Source organism: Ranitomeya variabilis, chromosome 1, assembly GCF_051348905.1.
Source record: "Ranitomeya variabilis isolate aRanVar5 chromosome 1, aRanVar5.hap1, whole genome shotgun sequence".
NCBI classification, from domain to species: Eukaryota; Metazoa; Chordata; class Amphibia; order Anura; family Dendrobatidae; genus Ranitomeya; species Ranitomeya variabilis.
The window spans coordinates 262,640,884-262,658,476 of NC_135232.1; the positions used below are offsets into that span (position 1 = coordinate 262,640,884).

The following is a 17,593-nucleotide window of genomic DNA, read 5'->3' on the forward strand; positions in this document are numbered from 1 at the left end:
ACTCCGCCCACTCTGATGCGATGTGGAATTTCCGCCCACCGGTCCTGGCGCATCTCGCACAGCGTGAGAAACACCTCTCAGATCTCGGGGGCCATCTTTCTCCCCCCCCCCCCAGATTGCCTCAGCACCTCTATCTGCCATCAGGAGAGGCAGCAAGTGTTGCACAGGGTCCACGCAGTTGGAGTAGCGCAGGAGGAGCGAGGACACAGACAAGGGTAAGAGAGCGCTGCATTTTACAGATTGAATCCCTCTGGGATCCTCCTCCCTGCTGTAACCCCTTCATTTCTCGGCAGTACCCCTTCTCAGCAGCCCCTAATATTATTGGGCCACATAGGCTGGGACATGATGTACCCTTCTAACACATCAAAAAAGTCTAACAAGACTATGGCTATATTTTTTACTTCATGCTCCTCCTGCCAGTCTGCGTTTCCTAAGGAAGTTCGCCTCTCTGCATTGCCTGTGACCCCAACTGCGCTCAGGAGCCCTCCGCCACCACCGAGCCCAGTGTACCTAGTCCCCCTGAGTGGGCTTCGTCCCTGTCTCAATCCATGGCTTCGCTGGCCAAAGCGATTGAATCCCTCTGTGATCCTTCGAGAGACTGGAGGGTTTGCAGGACTGATGTAGACGGATCCTCCCCAAGCCAGGAGCAGTCGGTTAGCAGGGGCCGAATTCCGAAAGCACTCTAGAAGCCATCAGGCACCTAGAAAAAGGATCCGTAGCACGTCTCCTGAGCAGACACATGCCTTGTCGCCTCACCCCTCCATTTCTCTCTCTCTCTCCAGAGTTTAGTAGCGAATGCGAATCGGAGTGTGAATCTGATGGTTTCTTAGATCCGGATTCGCCAGATTTTCAGAAGACCGTGAATTTGCTTATTGAGGCAGTCAACCAGGCTTTAAAGGTTGAGGAAAATTCCGGCTCCACCCCGAATCAGACCGTGTCCTTTAAGAGAACCAAACGCTCTCATAAAGGCATTTGCTATTCACCCTGAATTTAGAGCCATAGTTAATAGGCACAGAGAGCCCCTGAATAAAAGCTTCACAGGACAAAGGCCTCTTGAAGCCAAGTATCCTTTTTCAGCTGATCTGAGAAAAGATTGGGCTGAATCTCCGGCAGTAGATTCCAAAGTATCCCGCCTAGCATCCAAAACTCTCCTGTCCGTGCCGAATGGCTCATCCATCAAAAATCCCATGGACCGTTAAATAGAAAGCTTGGCCCGCTCTGTTTTTGAGGCCTCAGATTCAGCTCTCTATCCATCCTTTGCTGCGGCATGGGTAGCTAAGGCTATGGTTTTCTGGTCATAGACCTTAGCTAATTCACTTCGGAACAGTAACCTTCCTCCTGAGGCAGCGCACCTTGCCAACCAATTTTCCTGGGCAGGCGATTACCTGGTACATGCATCCTTAGATGCGGCTGGTTGTGCTGCTCAGTCAACAGCCAATGCCATCACTATCAGAAGGACATTATGGCTCAGGGAGTGGAAGGCGGACTCTACATCAAAAAAGTTTCTCACCTCCCTTCCTTATCAAAGCGGTCGCTTATTTGGAGAAAAGCTGGATCAGATAATTTCCGATGCTACGGGAGGAAAGCGTAAATTCCTTCCCCAACAGAGACTTGGGCGTCCCTTTCGGAGACGGCAACAAATCCGTTTCCGTTCCTTTCGCTCCACTCCAAGCTGGACCACTACCACTACTTCATCAAGCTCAGGACGTTCTCCAAGAAGAGATGGAGGAATTCTGGTCTCATACAGGCCTAACCAACATTGGAAGTCCCGACCTAAATAGTCAAGGCCTAAAGGACCTAGGTCCCAGAGGTTTTCCTCACGCTGACTATCAGTGCTATCCGGTCGACACCGGCAGTGTGCCGCCTACTTCTTTCGTCAGGTCTGGCTTTCCATCGTCTCCGGTGAGTGGGTCAGAGATCTGGTGTCGTCCGGATACAAAATTGACTTTGCTATGCGCCCCCCTTCACATTTCTTTCCCTTCCTCCCTCTTCAGAGGCAAGGGCAAATGCTTTCTCCCAGGCCATAGACGCATTGCGTCACGATGTCGTCATTATCCCTGTCCCAGAAAGCGAAAGGTTTCAGGGTTTGTATTCACCTTTTCATCGTCCCAAAGAAGGACGGAAAGGTGAAACCCATACTAGACCTCAAACTTCTAAACAAGTTTGTCAAGGTCAGTCATTTCCGCATGGTATCTCTGTGTTCAGTTATCACTTCCCTGGAAGAGGGAGAATTCTTGGCTTCATTCGAAATCCAAGACGCTAACTTGCATATTCTGATTTTTTTTCCCCCTCACCAGAGATTCCTGCGCTTCGTCATTCGCGACCAGCATTTCCAATTCACGGCCCTGCCCTTTGGCCTTGCTACTGCCCCCAGAGTGTTCACAAAGGTCATGGCGGCCGTCTTCGTCAGCGTTCATCCTGCATTCTCGGGGCGTTATCTTTCTACACAATTTTGGACGACCTGTTGATCAAAGATTCGTACTTCCTCAACTGCGCGGAGTTCGTTCGCATTACTTGCGATGCCCTTTCTCGTTTTGGCTGGTTGATAAACTTAAGCAAGTCCTCTCCGGTCCCAGCCCAGCAGATTTTCTTTCTAGGAATGTCTCTGGACTCATCTCAGGGGTTGGTAATTCTCCCTCCAGACAAAGTCTTAGCTCTTCAACAAGGAGCCCAAGCGCTTCTTCAGTCTTACCCTCTCTCCATCTTGTTTGCAATGAGGGTACTAGGAAAGCTGGCGGCCGCAATGGAAGCGGTCCCCTTTGCACAACTGCACCTTTGTCCCCTACAACATGCCCTTCTGGCAGCTTGGGACAGAAACTTTCTCCCTCGACCAAAGGTGCCGCTTATCCCTGCAGGTCAGACAGACTGTCAGGTGATGGACATTGAACTTTTCTACCCATTCAATGGCTAGTGGTGACTACCGATGCCAGTTTTTCGGGCTGGGGAGCAGTGTTCCACCGCCACACTGCTCAGGGCCGCTGGTCAATTCAGGAATCGAACCTACCGATCAGCGTTCTGGAGATCCATGCTATTCCACTGGCCCTGCAACACTTCCATCATCTTCTGGTGAGTCACCCCATCCATATCCAATCAGACAACACCACGGCTGTGGCATACATCAATCATCAGGGGGGTACCTGCAGCAGGGCTGCCATGTCCGAGGTTACTCACATCTGATGAGCAGAGAACAATCGCTCGGTGATCTCAGCGGTGCATATTCCAGGAGTGGAAAACTGGACGGCGGACTTTCTCAGCCATCAGGGTCTCACTTCTGGGGAGTGGGAGCTCCATCCGGAAGTCTTCAACCAGAATTATCTTCGCTGGGGGATCCCAGATGTGGACCTCATGGCGTCCAGACTGAATACCAAGGTTCCCCAGTTTATAGAGAGGTCTCGAGATCCAAGAGCCCTCGGTGTCGACGCTTTGGTTCTTTTATGGTGCCAACTCCGCCTGCCGTACATTTTTCCTTCTCTACCGTTATTCCCCAGAGTAATCAGGAAAATCAAGGCGGAAGGAGTACCAAGGATCCTGGTCGCTCCCGATTGGCCTCGCTGCGCGTGGTTCGCAGAGTTATTGCGCCTCGTCGCCAACATACCCTGGAGACTGCCGGCTCGCCCAGATCTGCTCTCCCAGGGCCCCATCTACCACAAGAACTCGGGGGCCCTGTGTTTAACGGCATGGCTGTTGAATCCTGGGTCTTAACCCTGGCAAGGTTTTCTCAACAGGTCATTTACACCTTGGTTAGTTCCGGTAAATCCTCATCGGTACGCATCTGTCATCGTACCTGGAAGACATTTTTTGCTTGGTGCAGGGATTGTGGTCTTTGTCCTCTCGTCTTCTCAGTTCCCACTATTTTAGAGTTCCTACAGGCTGATCTGGACTCCGGGCTAGCACTTTGCTCTCTCAAAGGCCAAACCTCCGCCCTATCGGTCTTATTTCAGAGACGCATCTCCTCAAGACTTCAGTTTTAAGACTTTTCTTCAGGGGGTGTTGCATGTCGCTCCTCCCTATCGCATTCCTTTAGAGCCTTGGGACCTCAACTTGGTGCTAAGTGTTCTTCAGGAACCTCCCTTTGAACCACTTTAGGACATTTCTCTGGTCCTTCTGTCCTGGAAGGTTGCCTTCCTTGTGGCGATCACATCGATCAGAAGGGTTTTGGAATTAGCCACCTTATCCTGCTGGGTACTTTTCCTTATCTTCCATCAGGGCAAGGTTGTCCTCAGGCCGTCGCTGTCCTTTTTGCCAGGTCGTTTCTTCCTCCCATCTTAACGAGGACATTGTTCTTCCTTCCTTTTGTCCGGCCCCTATTCACAGAATTGAAAGATCTCTCCACACTCTGGACCTGGTCAGAGATCTGCGAAGTTATGTTTCAAGGACGGCGTCTTTCAGAAGAACAGATGCTCTGTTCATTCTCCTGGAAGGTCACAGAAAGGGTTTTGCCGCTTTTAAGGCCACTATGGCCAGGTGGATTCGTTCCACCATCCAGGAGTCATACTGTGTCAGAAGTCAGCCCATCCCAGCGGGGATCAGAGCACACTCCACTCGGGTGGCGGGGGCTTCTTGGGCCATTCGGCATCAGGCGACGGTGAAACAGGTCTCTAAAGCTGCGACTTGGTCCAATTTACACACCTTCGCAAAGCACTATAATATTCACTCTCAGGCTACAGCGGATGCAAGTCTGGGCACTCTCCTTCCGGTATACCCGTTTTTTTGTATGACTTACAGCCTATAGGTACCTTCACACTAAGCGACGCTGCAGCGATACAGACAATGATGCCGATCGCTGCAGCGTCGCTGTTTAGTCGTTGTGTGGTCGCTGGAGAGCTGTCACACAGACGGCTCTCCAGCGACCAACGATGCCGAAGTCCCCTGGTAACCAGGGTAAACATAGGGTTACTAAGCGCAGGGCCGCGCTTAGTAACCCGATGTTTACCCTGGTTACCAGCGTAAATGTAAAAAAAAAAAACACATACTCACATTCCGGTGCCCGGCGTCCGCTTCCCTGCACTCCTCCTGCATCCTGTGTCAGCGCCGAACATCTCCGGCATCTCCCACAGAGCAGAGCGGTGACGTCACCGCTCTGCTTTACGGCCGGCACTTACACAGGATGCAGGAGGAGTGCAGGGAAGCGGACGCCGGGCACCGGAACGTGAGTGTTTTTTTTTTTTTTACTTTTACATTGGTAACCAGGGTAAACATCGGGTTACTAAGCGCGGCCCTGCGCTTAGTAACCCGATGTTTACCCTGGTTACCAGTGAAGACATCGCTGGATCGGTGTCACACACACCGATTCAGCGATGTCAGCGGGAGATCCAGCGACGAAATAAAGTTCTGGACTTTCAGCAACGACCAGCGATCTCACAGCGGGATCCTGATCGCTGCTGCGTGTCAAACACAACGATATCGCTATCCAGGACGCTGCAACGTCACGGATCGCTATCGTTATTGTTGTAAAGTCGCTTAGAGTGAAGGTACCTTTATTCTATATTTAAATGAATACTACTAAAGTTAAATGACTTTATCTATTGGAGCTGGATTCTCTCTTTTCCACATGTACACCCTATCTAGTTGACATATTCATCAGGGCTGCATCCCCCTCACATGTCACAAGAGTCTGCAGATCACTCTGAGCACTCTTTCTCACCTGGGTTGGATCATCAACACAGCAAAGTCGTCTCTGATCCAGGTCCAATGCTTCGTTTTTCTGGGAATGCTGTTCGACACCGCATGAGTAAAGGTTTTCCTGCCCGAAGAAAAGTACTTGACTCTTGAGTACTTGAGCTCTGGGGGATCTTCCTTGCTTTGCTCCACCGGCATAATATTCTCTACAGTCGTTCAATTCGAGTCCAGTCCGAAAATGCCAGGGCGGTGGCATACATCAATCACCAAGGGGAAACCTGAAGTCGAGCAGTGATGTCAGAGATCACTTGGTTCTGTTGTGGGCCAAGCAGAATGTTACTGCAGTTTCAGCAGTATACATTCCAAGAGTGGAAAACTGGGCCGCAGACATTCTTAGCTGGTAGGGTCTCGCCATGGGCAAAGGTCCTTGAATCTGTCAGTCTTTCAAAAGTTTTGTCTCAGATGGGGAACTCCTGACGTCAGCCTGATGGCGTCCAGACAGAATCACAAGGTTCCACAGTTCGAATCCAGATCCTAGCAATTGGCTTTGACTCACTAGCAATTCCCTGGACACAGTTCTCCCTCCCATACCTGTTTTCGCCTCTACCGCTGATTCCCATGGTGGTCAAGAAGATCAAGATGAAGGGATTCCCTGTCATACTAGTCACTCCAGAGTGACCCAAAAGACCCTGGTACGCAGACGTAATCCACCTTGTCACGGACACTCTGGAAACTCACAGATCTTCCAGACCTTCTGTCACAGGGTCCTCTCTTCCACCAGAATTCTGTCACTCAATTTAATGGCATGGCTGTTGAGGCACGGTCCTAAGATCTGCTGGGTTCTCTGATCAGGTCATTCAGACCATGATCAGGGTAAGGAAACCCTCCTCATCTCACATTTACCACCGTATCTGGAAAGCCTTTTTCTTCTGGTACAGATCTAACTGGACCGCACCGATGGTTTGTCATCTCCCATCTATTTTATTTTTGCAGTCATGTCTGGAATCTGGTCTGTCCCTCAGTTCTCTTTAAGGGACAGTTGTCAGCTTGTTTTTCAAAGGAATCTGGTTTCTTGTCTGCAGATCAAGACTTTCATTCAAGGGGTCGCACATTCCATTCCTCCTTACTGGCCTCCAGTAGAACCATAGGATTCTACACCTAGTTCTGGGCATCCTCCAGGATTTTCTATTTGAGCCATTACGTGATGTCTCTCCCACCTTTCTTTCCTGGAAAGTTGCCTTCCTTGTTGCCATCAGTTCCTTCAGATGAATTCCCAAACTCAAAGCTCTCTCCTGTCATTCACCTTACCTTGTGTTTCACCAGGACACAGTGGTGCTACATTCGATTCCTTCCTTTTTTCCTAAGGTGAATTCCTATTTTCACCTTAATGAGGACATTGTGTGTCCTTCTTTTTGTCCATCCTCCTCTCATCCTTGAGAGCACTCACTAAGCAGACTGGATCTGGTAAGAGCCGTCCGTATTTACCTTTTTAGGACAGCACCTTTCAGACGTGTGGACTCTGTTCATTATCCCCAGAGGTTCGCGGGAGGGCCTCCCTGCTTCAAGGTCTGCCTTTGCCCTCTAGGTTCGTTCTGGTATTCTGGAAGCCTTCCGACTAAGGGACAGAACGCGTCCATTTAGAGTCACGGCATTCTCCACCCGCGCAGTGGGGGCCTTGTGGGCTGTTTTCCACAAGGCGTCGTCCATACCACTTTGCAAAGTGCTAAATGGTTTTCCATTCATACTTTCGCTAAAGGTACCTTCACACTAAACGATATCGCTAGCGATCCGTGACGTTGCAGCGTCCTGGCTAGCGATATCGTTTAGTTTGACACGCAGCAGCGATCAGGATCCTGCTGTGATATCGCTGGTCGTTGAACAAAGTTCAGAACTTTATTTGGTCGTCAGACCGGCGTGTATCGTCGTGTTTGACACCAAAAGCAACGATACCAGCAATGTTTTACACTGGTAACCAGGGTAAACATCGGGTTACTAAGCGCAGGGCCGCGCGTAGTAACCCGATGTTTACCCTGGTTACCAGTGTAAAATGTAAAAAAACAATCCGTACATACTCACCTTCGCGTCCCCCGGCGTCCGCTTCCCACACTGACTGAGCGCCGTAAAGTGAAAGTGAAACTACAGCACAGCGGTGACGTCACCGCTCTGCTGTTAGGGCCGGCGCTCAGTCAGTGCAGGAAGCGGACGCCGGGGGACGCGAATGTAAGTATGTACTGTTTGTTTTTTTTACATTTAACGCTGGTAACCAGGGTAAACATCGGGTTACTAAGCGCGGCCCTGCGCTTAGTAACCCGATGTTTACCCTGGTTACCTGGGGACCTCGGCATCGTTGGTCGCTGGAGAGCGGTCTGTGTGACAGCTCTCCAGCGATCAAACAGCGACGCTGCAGCGATCGGCATCCTTGTCGCTATCGCTGCAGCGTCGCTTAATGTGAAGGTACCTTAAGTTCTTCAGGGTTCACACCTATGCTTCGTCGGATGCGAACCTTGGTAGAAAGGTCCTGCAAACTGCAGTGGCCTGAGCTCTGACTTGAGGGTAGTACTCCTTTACCCACCCTTGGAAATGCTTTTGGACATCTCATGATATCCCCTCAATGAAACGATAGAGAAATGAAGATTTTGGGTACATACTGTAAAATCACTTTCTCGGAGCAGTCATTGGGGGATACAGCATCCACTTTTGTTTTTTGTATCAATTATGTTTATAGTTTGTTATATTCTTGTTGCTTCTACTACTGCTTTCTCACTAACTGATTAGCTTCATGCCAGTTGGTGGGTGTATACCGCTGGGAAGGAGATAACTTCATTTTTTGTGTGTGCATAGTGTCAGCCTCCTAGTGGCAGCAGCATACACCCATGGCTTCCTTTGTCACCCAATGAAGGCTCTGAGAGAGACTTTACAGTAAGTGCCTAAAATCTTAATTTTTATAGCTATTTATTGAATTTCTGGAAGGTGGGGCAGTGAGCAAATACTCAATTCTGGCATTTAAATGTTTTTATTCTTAATGCTGTTTACCATATGGGCTAATTAATTTTTATATTTTCGTAGCTCAGACCTTTACAGACACACAGTACCAACATTTTTTCTTTATTTCTTTCAAACTGTTATAGCTATATATAGCTATATGTATGTATGTATGTATGTTTGTGTTTTTAAAGGTCACACAGTGGTTCATTCATCATGGGTTCTCATCCAATTTGAGAGATACCTTGCTTGGGTGGGAAAAAAGGAAAACATGCTGCTGTCTTGCCCCTTTTGTGATTTCGGGGCACACACCCTTTAAGCGTGCCCCCCCGCATTTAAATGGCCTCCAGCCTGTAATAGCAACCTATTGGAATTTCACGATGGCATTGTGATAGGGAGAGAAATGACAGTGGGACTTATGCCTCACTTATTGACTGTGACATTTAGCTGGCTAAACAGCAATCTGCGCTATCTCGGTAAGACCACTAGATTTACCAGGTATACCATGCTACTTTTAAAGTGGTTGTTCTACAAGTCTGCAGTCACTCTTGAGTGCGATGAGGATTCTCCGCCACCAGCCACATTGACTAGACTTATCCGGCTGCCCTCAAGACACTTGCATTAAACGAGTCTACACCCATCTAATCAGCACGTCACCGCATGTATGCAAATCACATACTTACGGTCACGCACCCGCTTCTCCCAGCACCAAAGAATCTTCACACCACGCAGTACACGAGATTGTGAGGATTCACAAGTCTGCAGTCACATAGTGACATGTGCCTGACAGATCTGTCGACAGCAGCATATTGATGGTTTCTATGACTGGGTACTCTTTCCCCCTAAATTTAATGAAAAAGTTAAATATAATGCAATAATAACACAGTACTGATGCGTTCTATAATGGTTGAAAATGTCACAAACGGTCTATATTACATTTCAAAAATACAATGAAAAATTTAGCTTATTTTTTGGAATTTTATTTTTATCGAAGATTGCTTATATTTTGTGTGTATTATCACGGTGCTGAAAAATAGCCCATTTTTATTAAATGCAGTAAGGCACGCTATTGAAATATTTAATGATTTGGTAAATCCAGTTATAATCTAACTCTTTTCTTTTAGTGTAGACAGAACAGTGAGGTCTTTCTGTGATGCCAGGCATTTAGATGTGTGCCAATTAGGATCTGTTTCTCTCTACATTGTGTATAAATACTTTTAATGTAACCTGCCTAATTGTGTCTTATAGAAGCATTGTTCCGTGGATAAAGAAATTTGGAACTAATCCCATCACAGGCGAGGTGAGTGGTTTACTGGATCTAGTAAGCAAAAAGCGGATCCTTTAGAAATGGAGAAAAACGGATGGGTAATTAACGGATCCGTTCTTCATAGACTTCAATGTTAATAAAACAGATCCAGCAGTAGATCAATTACACAGGCCAACAAAAAACAACTTTTTTTATGTTTCTTTGATGAAAATAGGCAAATATTACTAATTTTGGGTCGAGAAACTCAAATATACCCACAGAATTGTTTAATTAGCTCTCGTTTTTTAGATACACGCCATGGAAGTATGTGCTGTAGGTAGCGAGAAGCATTCATTACAAGAGTATAAATTGCACACAAATGTCATGTTCAAACTTGAAATATTGTTTAAAATATGATTAAAATAGCAAGAACACAATACATTAACTGAACACAACAGTTCAGACAAGACCTATTCACGAGAACGCTTTCTTTTTGCTTGTCTATTGAAGTTTTCTTCTGGTACATCTCTGATTAATGTCCAACAGTAGTCTGCAAGCATGGAAGCATTCCACTTGCCCTGATATCTTTGTTCCATATTTAAAATATCTTGGTGGAATCGCTCACCATGCTCATCGCTTACTGCACCACAATTGTCCGGGAAGAAATCCAGATGAGAGTCCAGAAAGTGTATTTTTAATGACATGTTGCAGCCTAATTTATGATACTTCGTAAGAAGGTTATTCACAATATCAACATAGTTATCAACTCGTCTGTTTCCCAAGAAGCCACGTACAACATCTCTGAAGGCTTGCCATGCCGCCTTCTCATTGCCTTGTAGGATCTCGTCAAAATTTCCATCCCTAAGTAGGTCACGAATTTGAGGACCAATGAAGACACCTTCTTTCACTTTAGCATCACTGAGTTGTGGAAACTTCCCTCTGAGGTACTTAAAAGCATTTCCTTCTTGGTTCATTCCCTTAACAAAATTTTTCATAAGACCAAGTTTAATGTGTAGCGCCGGCAGAATGATTTTACTGCGTTCAACAAGTGGACAGTGTTGAACATTCTTAATTCCAGGACACATTTTGTCCCTTGTAGGCCACACTTTTATATTGTAGTGAGAAGATCTAGCACGGCTGTCCCACTCACATAGGAAACAGCAATATTTTGTGTATCCCAACTGCATGCCTAACAATATTGCAACCACTTTCAAGTCTGCACAGATCTGCCATTGGTGGTCACTGTATTTTATTGCGTCCAGAAGCAGTTTCATATTGTTGTAGGTTTCTTTCATGCAAACAGCATGGCCTACAGGAACGGAAGGAAGAACATTTCCATTGTGCAATAGTACAGCTTTTAAACTAACCTTTGAACCGTCGATGAAAAGTCTCCAATCTAGTGGGTTGTACTGAACATTCATAGCGGACATTAAACCATCAACACTGGTGCAGAAAACGAGATTGTCTTGCTTTTTAAAATAAACATGTAAATCTCTTTGTCGATCCCTATAGGCAGTCACTTTAACATTGTACAGTAGAAAGTTCCATTGTTTTAATCTTGAAGCCAGAAGCTCTGCCTTTTCTTTCGACAGGTCCAGGTCGCGTATCAGATCATTGAGTTCACCCTGAGAAAGCAAATGTGGTTCATTTGATGCAGACTGTGAATCATGTTCAAGATCTTGTGATGAACTTCCGGGCGATTCTTCCTCCTGATCTGATTCCAGTACATATTCCTTTGGAGGGCGAGGAACGGGAAGATCTTTCCCATGTGGGACTGGTCTTATAGCCGAGGGGATGTTAGGGTACTCAATAGTCCCCTTCTTTTTTCTTGACATGCCATGCTGAAGAGGAGCAACCATGCAGAAATAGCAGTCGTCTACATGATTTCTTGGCTCCCTCCAAATCATTGGCACACCAAAACGCATAGAACGTCCTTTATTCTTCAACCATGCAACCAGATTTACTGAACAACTATTGCAGCAAATGTGTGGAGCCCAGGGCTTCTCCTGATCACCAACCTTTACACCAAAGTAATGATGGTAAGCAGTCTTCACAAGTGGAGTAATTGGTCTTCTTTGGTTGGCAAATGTCACATAACCACACACGTAACAAAAATTGTTAACAATATTTGCACATTTACGAGGCATTTTCAAAGTGTAAATTCTCTCCACAAAATTACTGCAACAAGAGAAAGAGACTTCAATTAGTACAAACTATGCAGACACAATGAATAAAATGGCTGACATTGGTTCAACAGGTCTGTAATCAGGTTTACCAATACACATTTGTTGAAAATTCAAAATTTCCCTATTTTCCTGCATAATAATCTTAACCCCTTCCCGACATGTGACGGTATAGTACGTCACATGTCGGGACCCCCGCTTTGATGTGCGCTCCGGCGGTGAGCGCACATCAAAGTCGCGACATGTCAGCTGTTTTTTACAGCTGACATGTGCGCGCAATAGCGGCGGGTGAAATCGCGATCACCCGCCGCTATTAACTAGTTAAATGCCGCTGTCAAACACAGACAGCGGCATTTAACTACCGCATCCGGCCGTGCGGCCGGATATGAGCGCATCGCCGACCCCCGTCACATGATCGGGGGTCGGCGATGCATCAGGAAGGTAACCATAGAGGTCCTGGAGACCTCTATGGTTACTGATTGCCGGTGGCTGTGAGCGCCCCCCTGTGGTCGGCGCTCACAGCACACCTGCAATTCTGCTGTGTAACAGCGATCTTATGATCGCTGCTGCATAGCAGAGCCGATCGGGCTGTGCCTGCTTCTAGCCTCCCATGGAGGCTATAGAAGCATGGCAAAAGTAAAAAAAAAAAGTTTTTAAAAATGTGAAAAAAATAAAAAAAACATAAAAGTTTAAATCACCCCCCTTTCGCCCCAATCAAAATAAATCAATAAAAAAAACCCCCAACCTACACATATTTGGTATCGCCGCGTTCAGAATCGCCCGATCTATCAATAAAAAAAAAGCATTAACCTTATCGCAAAACGGCGTAATGAGAAAAAAAATCGGAACGCCAGAATTACGTTTTTTTGGTCGCCACGACATTGCATTAAAATGCTATAACGGGCGATCAAAAGAACGTATCTGCACCAAAATGCTATCATTAAAAACGCCAGCTCGGCACGCAAAAAATAAACCCTCACCCGACCCCAGATCACGAAAAATGGAGACGCTACGGGTATCGGAAAATGGCGCAATTTTGTTTTGTTTTGTTTTTTGCAAAGTTTGGAATTTTTATTCACCACTTAGGTGAACAATAACCTAGTCATGTTAGGTGTCTATGAACTCGTAATGACCTGGAGAATCATAATGGCAGGTCAGTTTTAGCATTTAGTGAACCTAGCAAAATAGGCAAGCAAAAAACAAGTGTGGGATTGCACTTTTTTTGCAATTTCACTGCACTTGGAATTTTTTTCCCGTTTTCTAGTACACGACATGGTAAAACCAATGATGTCGTTCAAAAGTACAACTCGTCCCGCAAAAAATAAGCCCTCACATGGCCAAATTGACGGAAAAATAAAAAAGTTATGGCTCTGGGAAGGAGGGGAGCGAAAAACGAAAACGGAAAAACGGAAAAAGCTCCGGGGGTGAAGGGGATGACCTGTATCTCAGCAACAAGAGCTAATAATGATTTTTAAGTAACATATTCGTTTTTAGGATGCTAAAATTATTACAAACCAGCTATTTTCATTTCAGAAACATTTTCACTGTTGGCCAGTGTTATTTAAAAACAGATTAAAATGATGTGCCGACAAATTGCTGCTGTATTATTCCTAACTGATCACTACTGAACATGTGAACTTAGCTGAACACAGCTATAACATGACCTGTTCACTTTCTAAGTTTCCTGTCTACCACTTGTTTAAATGTTTTTCTAATATTTTGTTTTTCCTTGAATAATATAATGAAAAAGAAGAAAATACTTTTTAAATTCTATACTTCTGGATCTTTAAATGTAATAATGGTGATTACGCTTTCAGAGCATAATCGTGTCTAAACATAAATGTGCATAAGTATATCACATGTTCTTATGCAAAAGTTTGGACACCTGCGTTACATTTTTGCGTTACCTTGTCTTTGCCTCCAAGTTTAGACAGCAGAAACTAGGAAAAGCTAAAACTTCCTTGGTGGCGCAAGGACCACTAAGGCTGCATTCACACTAGCGTCGGTACGGGCTCGTCGCAGTGCGTCGGGCCGACATACCGACGCATGCTGTGAAATAAATGCCCGACGTACGCAGTGGAAGCAGTCTTACGACGCTTCCGCTGCCCCATTGTAAGGTCCGGGGAGGAGGGGGCGGAGTTTCAGCCGCGCATGCGCAGTCGAAAATGGCGGACTCGATGCACACAAAAAACGTTACATGTAACTTTTTGTGCCGGTGGTCCGCCAAAACATGACGCAACCATCGCACGACGGTTGCGACGTGTGGCGATACGTCGCAATGCGTCGGTAATGTAAGTCTATGGGGAAAAAACGCATCCTGCAGACAACTTTGCAGGATGCGTTTTTTCTCCTAAACGACGCATTGCGACGTCCACCAGACAACGCTAGTGTGAAAGTAGCCTAAGGAAGCCATCGGCTGCCATTCAGTGCATACAGGGAATCTGAGAGCTTGATTTCGCCTCCCAAGCTATTTATATCTGTATGTAGCTCTTTCAAAACGATGACTAGAAATACCTTCAGGCAGTTCCTTTGTTACTTAGAAATCTGTGTTGGAAATTAAATACAAATAAGGCTGAAGAGCTATAAATAGACCTGAATCCTTGATCACTCCAGCTCTATTCCCCACGCCATTGCTGCCTGTTCCTGCTTCATTGATGGCTCCTTTGATATAGAGGTTGTCAATAAAGCAGGAGGAGGGCGGCAGCAGCGCTGGGCAAGGAATAGAGCTGGAGTGATAGAGGCTTCAGATTTACAGCCTCATTTCCATATAATTTCAAACGCTGATTTCTAAGTAGATGAGAACACTGGGTATGTAATTCTTGGTCTTGTCGTTGAAAGAGCTACATGCACACATAAAGTTTGCTGTGTGAAATCTGCTGGCAGATTTCCTTTAAAAACAAAAAAATCAGCAGCCTGGTATTTACCTGTAGCTGTAGTGCTAATATGCAGGTAAATGCCGCTTTAAATATATTTGTCTGTCGTTTGGATGCAGAGAAAAAATTAAAGCGGTTGTCTCATGAACAAAGTTGATTTTAATCAATAAATCTTGGGATAATAATTTCCACAATTGGATGTATTAAATCAAATATTCCTGTGCTGAGATAATCTTATAAATGTGCCCCTGCTGTGTAATGTCTGCGTCTGACCGTACAGGAACATGGTCTGATCATATCACAGCTCCTGGGCAGGGGAGGAAGCAAAAGAGCGGATACAGACAGGACAGCATGGGATTGCAAATAATTACACTGGTCAACAGCATTTTTACCCTTCGCCACGACAGCACCCCACATGAGAGAGAGGGATCCGCCCCATAGGAACAGGAAACCTACAGAATAAAAGGAGGCGGTCCCCTCTCCTCCTCAGTTTAGGTTTCCTGTTCCTACAGGGACCCGGCTTACCTACAGATGAAGAGGATCCCTGGGCCATGCACCCGCCTGCGTCGGTATCTGAGGGAACGGCAGGGGCTGCGGTTCCAGAAGCAGCGGCGGGGGAGCCCCTGCTTGCAGCCTCCCCCCTCGTCTGGCCAAGCATCCACGGTCCGGGTCCGGTCACCGTGGGTCCGCCCGGCACCGTGAGGACGCGCGCGCTGCTGCGGCCGGCTTAATATCCCTAGCTGCCGCATGGTGAGTGAGAGCGGCGCGTCTAACCCGGAAGTCGCGGGAGCACTTCCGGGTTGGTCCGGGGAGGCAGGAGAATGGGCGGCAGATTTAAAAATGCAGCGCTAGCGTCGGGCCGGTGTGTGTAAGATGGCTTCACCGGCCGACGATGCGCACTTGCCTGCAGTGCAACAGCGTTCTCCTAGCAAGGAGAGAAGCGCTAGGAGCAGCACAAAGAGTGGTGGTCGACCTCCAGAGAAGGGTTCTACCACCAAACGAAATCCGCCTCCAGAACCGGTACCTGTCAGCTTCACTGGGTGAGTTTTTGAAAGAGTCTCTTCCTATATGCTGATATATGTTCCTCCTGTATCTTTCCTAGACTAAGAAAAGGACACACAAATCCAAGCACAAGGAATGTGCTTTATGTACGCAGCCCCTCCCGGATGATTATGTTAAAAAACTGTGTTCGGAGTGTATCATGCAAACCTTACGGCAGGAAAACATAATGACTCCATCAGATGTCAGAGCTATGATCCGGGAAGAAATGCAGGGGTTGGCGCAGACAAGTACCACCAGTACCCGTCAGCTTAGTAGGTCCAAATCTCCGGTCAGTTCACAGTCAGAGGACGTATGTATATCCTCAGGCGAAGCGGAATCCCAGCCGAGCTCATCCGAGACTGAAGGGGGACTTTGTCTTCCCAACAGCAGTGTGGACAATTTAATAAAATCTGTCAGAAGCACGATGGGGTGCTCAGATGAGAAAGAAAGTAAATCGGCTCAGGACATCATGTTCGCGGGGTTAGGACAGAGGAAACGTAGGTCCTTCCCCGTCATAAAAACTATTAAAGAAATAGTAAAAAAAGAGTGGGATAAGCAAAATAGAGGTTTTCTACCATCATCCTCTAAAAGACGCTATCCCTTCAGCGACGAGGAGGTAAATACCTGGTCGAAGGTGCCGAAGGTGGATGCCGCTGTAGCCTCCACAACCTAACAGTCGGTCTTACCGGTGGAGGATTCAGGACAGACCCGCTGGACCGTAAAGCGGAAGCTTTACTAAAAAGGTCGTGGGAAGCCAAGACGGGGGCGTTCAGGCCCGCCATATCTAGCACCTGCACTGCGAGGTCACTACTAGTGTGGATGGAGCAACTGGAGGAACAGATTAGAGGTAGAACTTCGAGAGAGTCAATCCTGCCGAAATTCCCTCTAATCAAAGAAGCAGTAGCATTCCTGGCTGATGCCTCTGTGGATTCGCTACGCCTAGCAGCCAGGTCAGCCGGCCTAGTGAACACAGCCCGGCGAGCACTCTGGCTAAAGAACTGGAAAGGGGACGCACAGGCCAAAGCAAAACTTTGTGCGATCCCCTGCCAGGGAGAGCCTTCAAAAGACGTCCCTTTACCAGGAACAAGCCGTTCGAACAAAGGGAGCGATGGGAGTCGAAGGACCCGAAGCAAAAAGGTGCCTTTTTTAGCGGGTCCCATAACCCGAAACGCAAATACCGCTAACCAGGAGGTAGGCGGCAGATTAAAATTCTTCCTCCCCAGATGGGAACAAATAACATCCAGCCAGTGGATTCTGGACATTGTACAATACGGCCTAAAATTGGATTTTGACCGAATCCCTTGGGATTCCTTTATAGTAACATCTCCAAAAGGTCAAGACCAACAAAGGGCTCTGGAATCAGAGATCCTATCTCTTCTGTCTAAAAAAGTCCTGATAGAAGTTCCCCAGGATCAAGAAGGGAAGGGGTTCTATTCCCCTTTATTCTTGATCAATAAGCCTGATGGTTCATTTAGAACCATCATAAACCTCAAGAGATTAAACGCCTTCCTGCGTAATCATACCTTCAAAATGGAATCCATTAGTTCAACCATAAAACTCGTTTCCTAGGTGTGTCATGGCCGGAATAGACTTAAAGGATGCCTATTATCATCTTCCCATACATGCCGAACATCAAAAGTATCTAAGGG

The 17,593-nt window shown here is 46.8% G+C and overlaps 1 protein-coding gene across 1 annotated transcript in view; it reads left to right on the forward strand.

Moving 5' to 3' along the window:
• The window catches only part of PPIL2 (peptidylprolyl isomerase like 2), a 78,999-nt gene that overhangs the window by 20,501 nt on the left and 40,905 nt on the right, over positions 1-17,593 (forward strand). Inside the window, exon 5 of the mRNA XM_077293417.1 lies at positions 9,850-9,901. Coding sequence (XP_077149532.1) covers positions 9,850-9,901 — 52 coding nt within the window. The remainder of the gene's footprint in view (positions 1-9,849; positions 9,902-17,593) is intronic.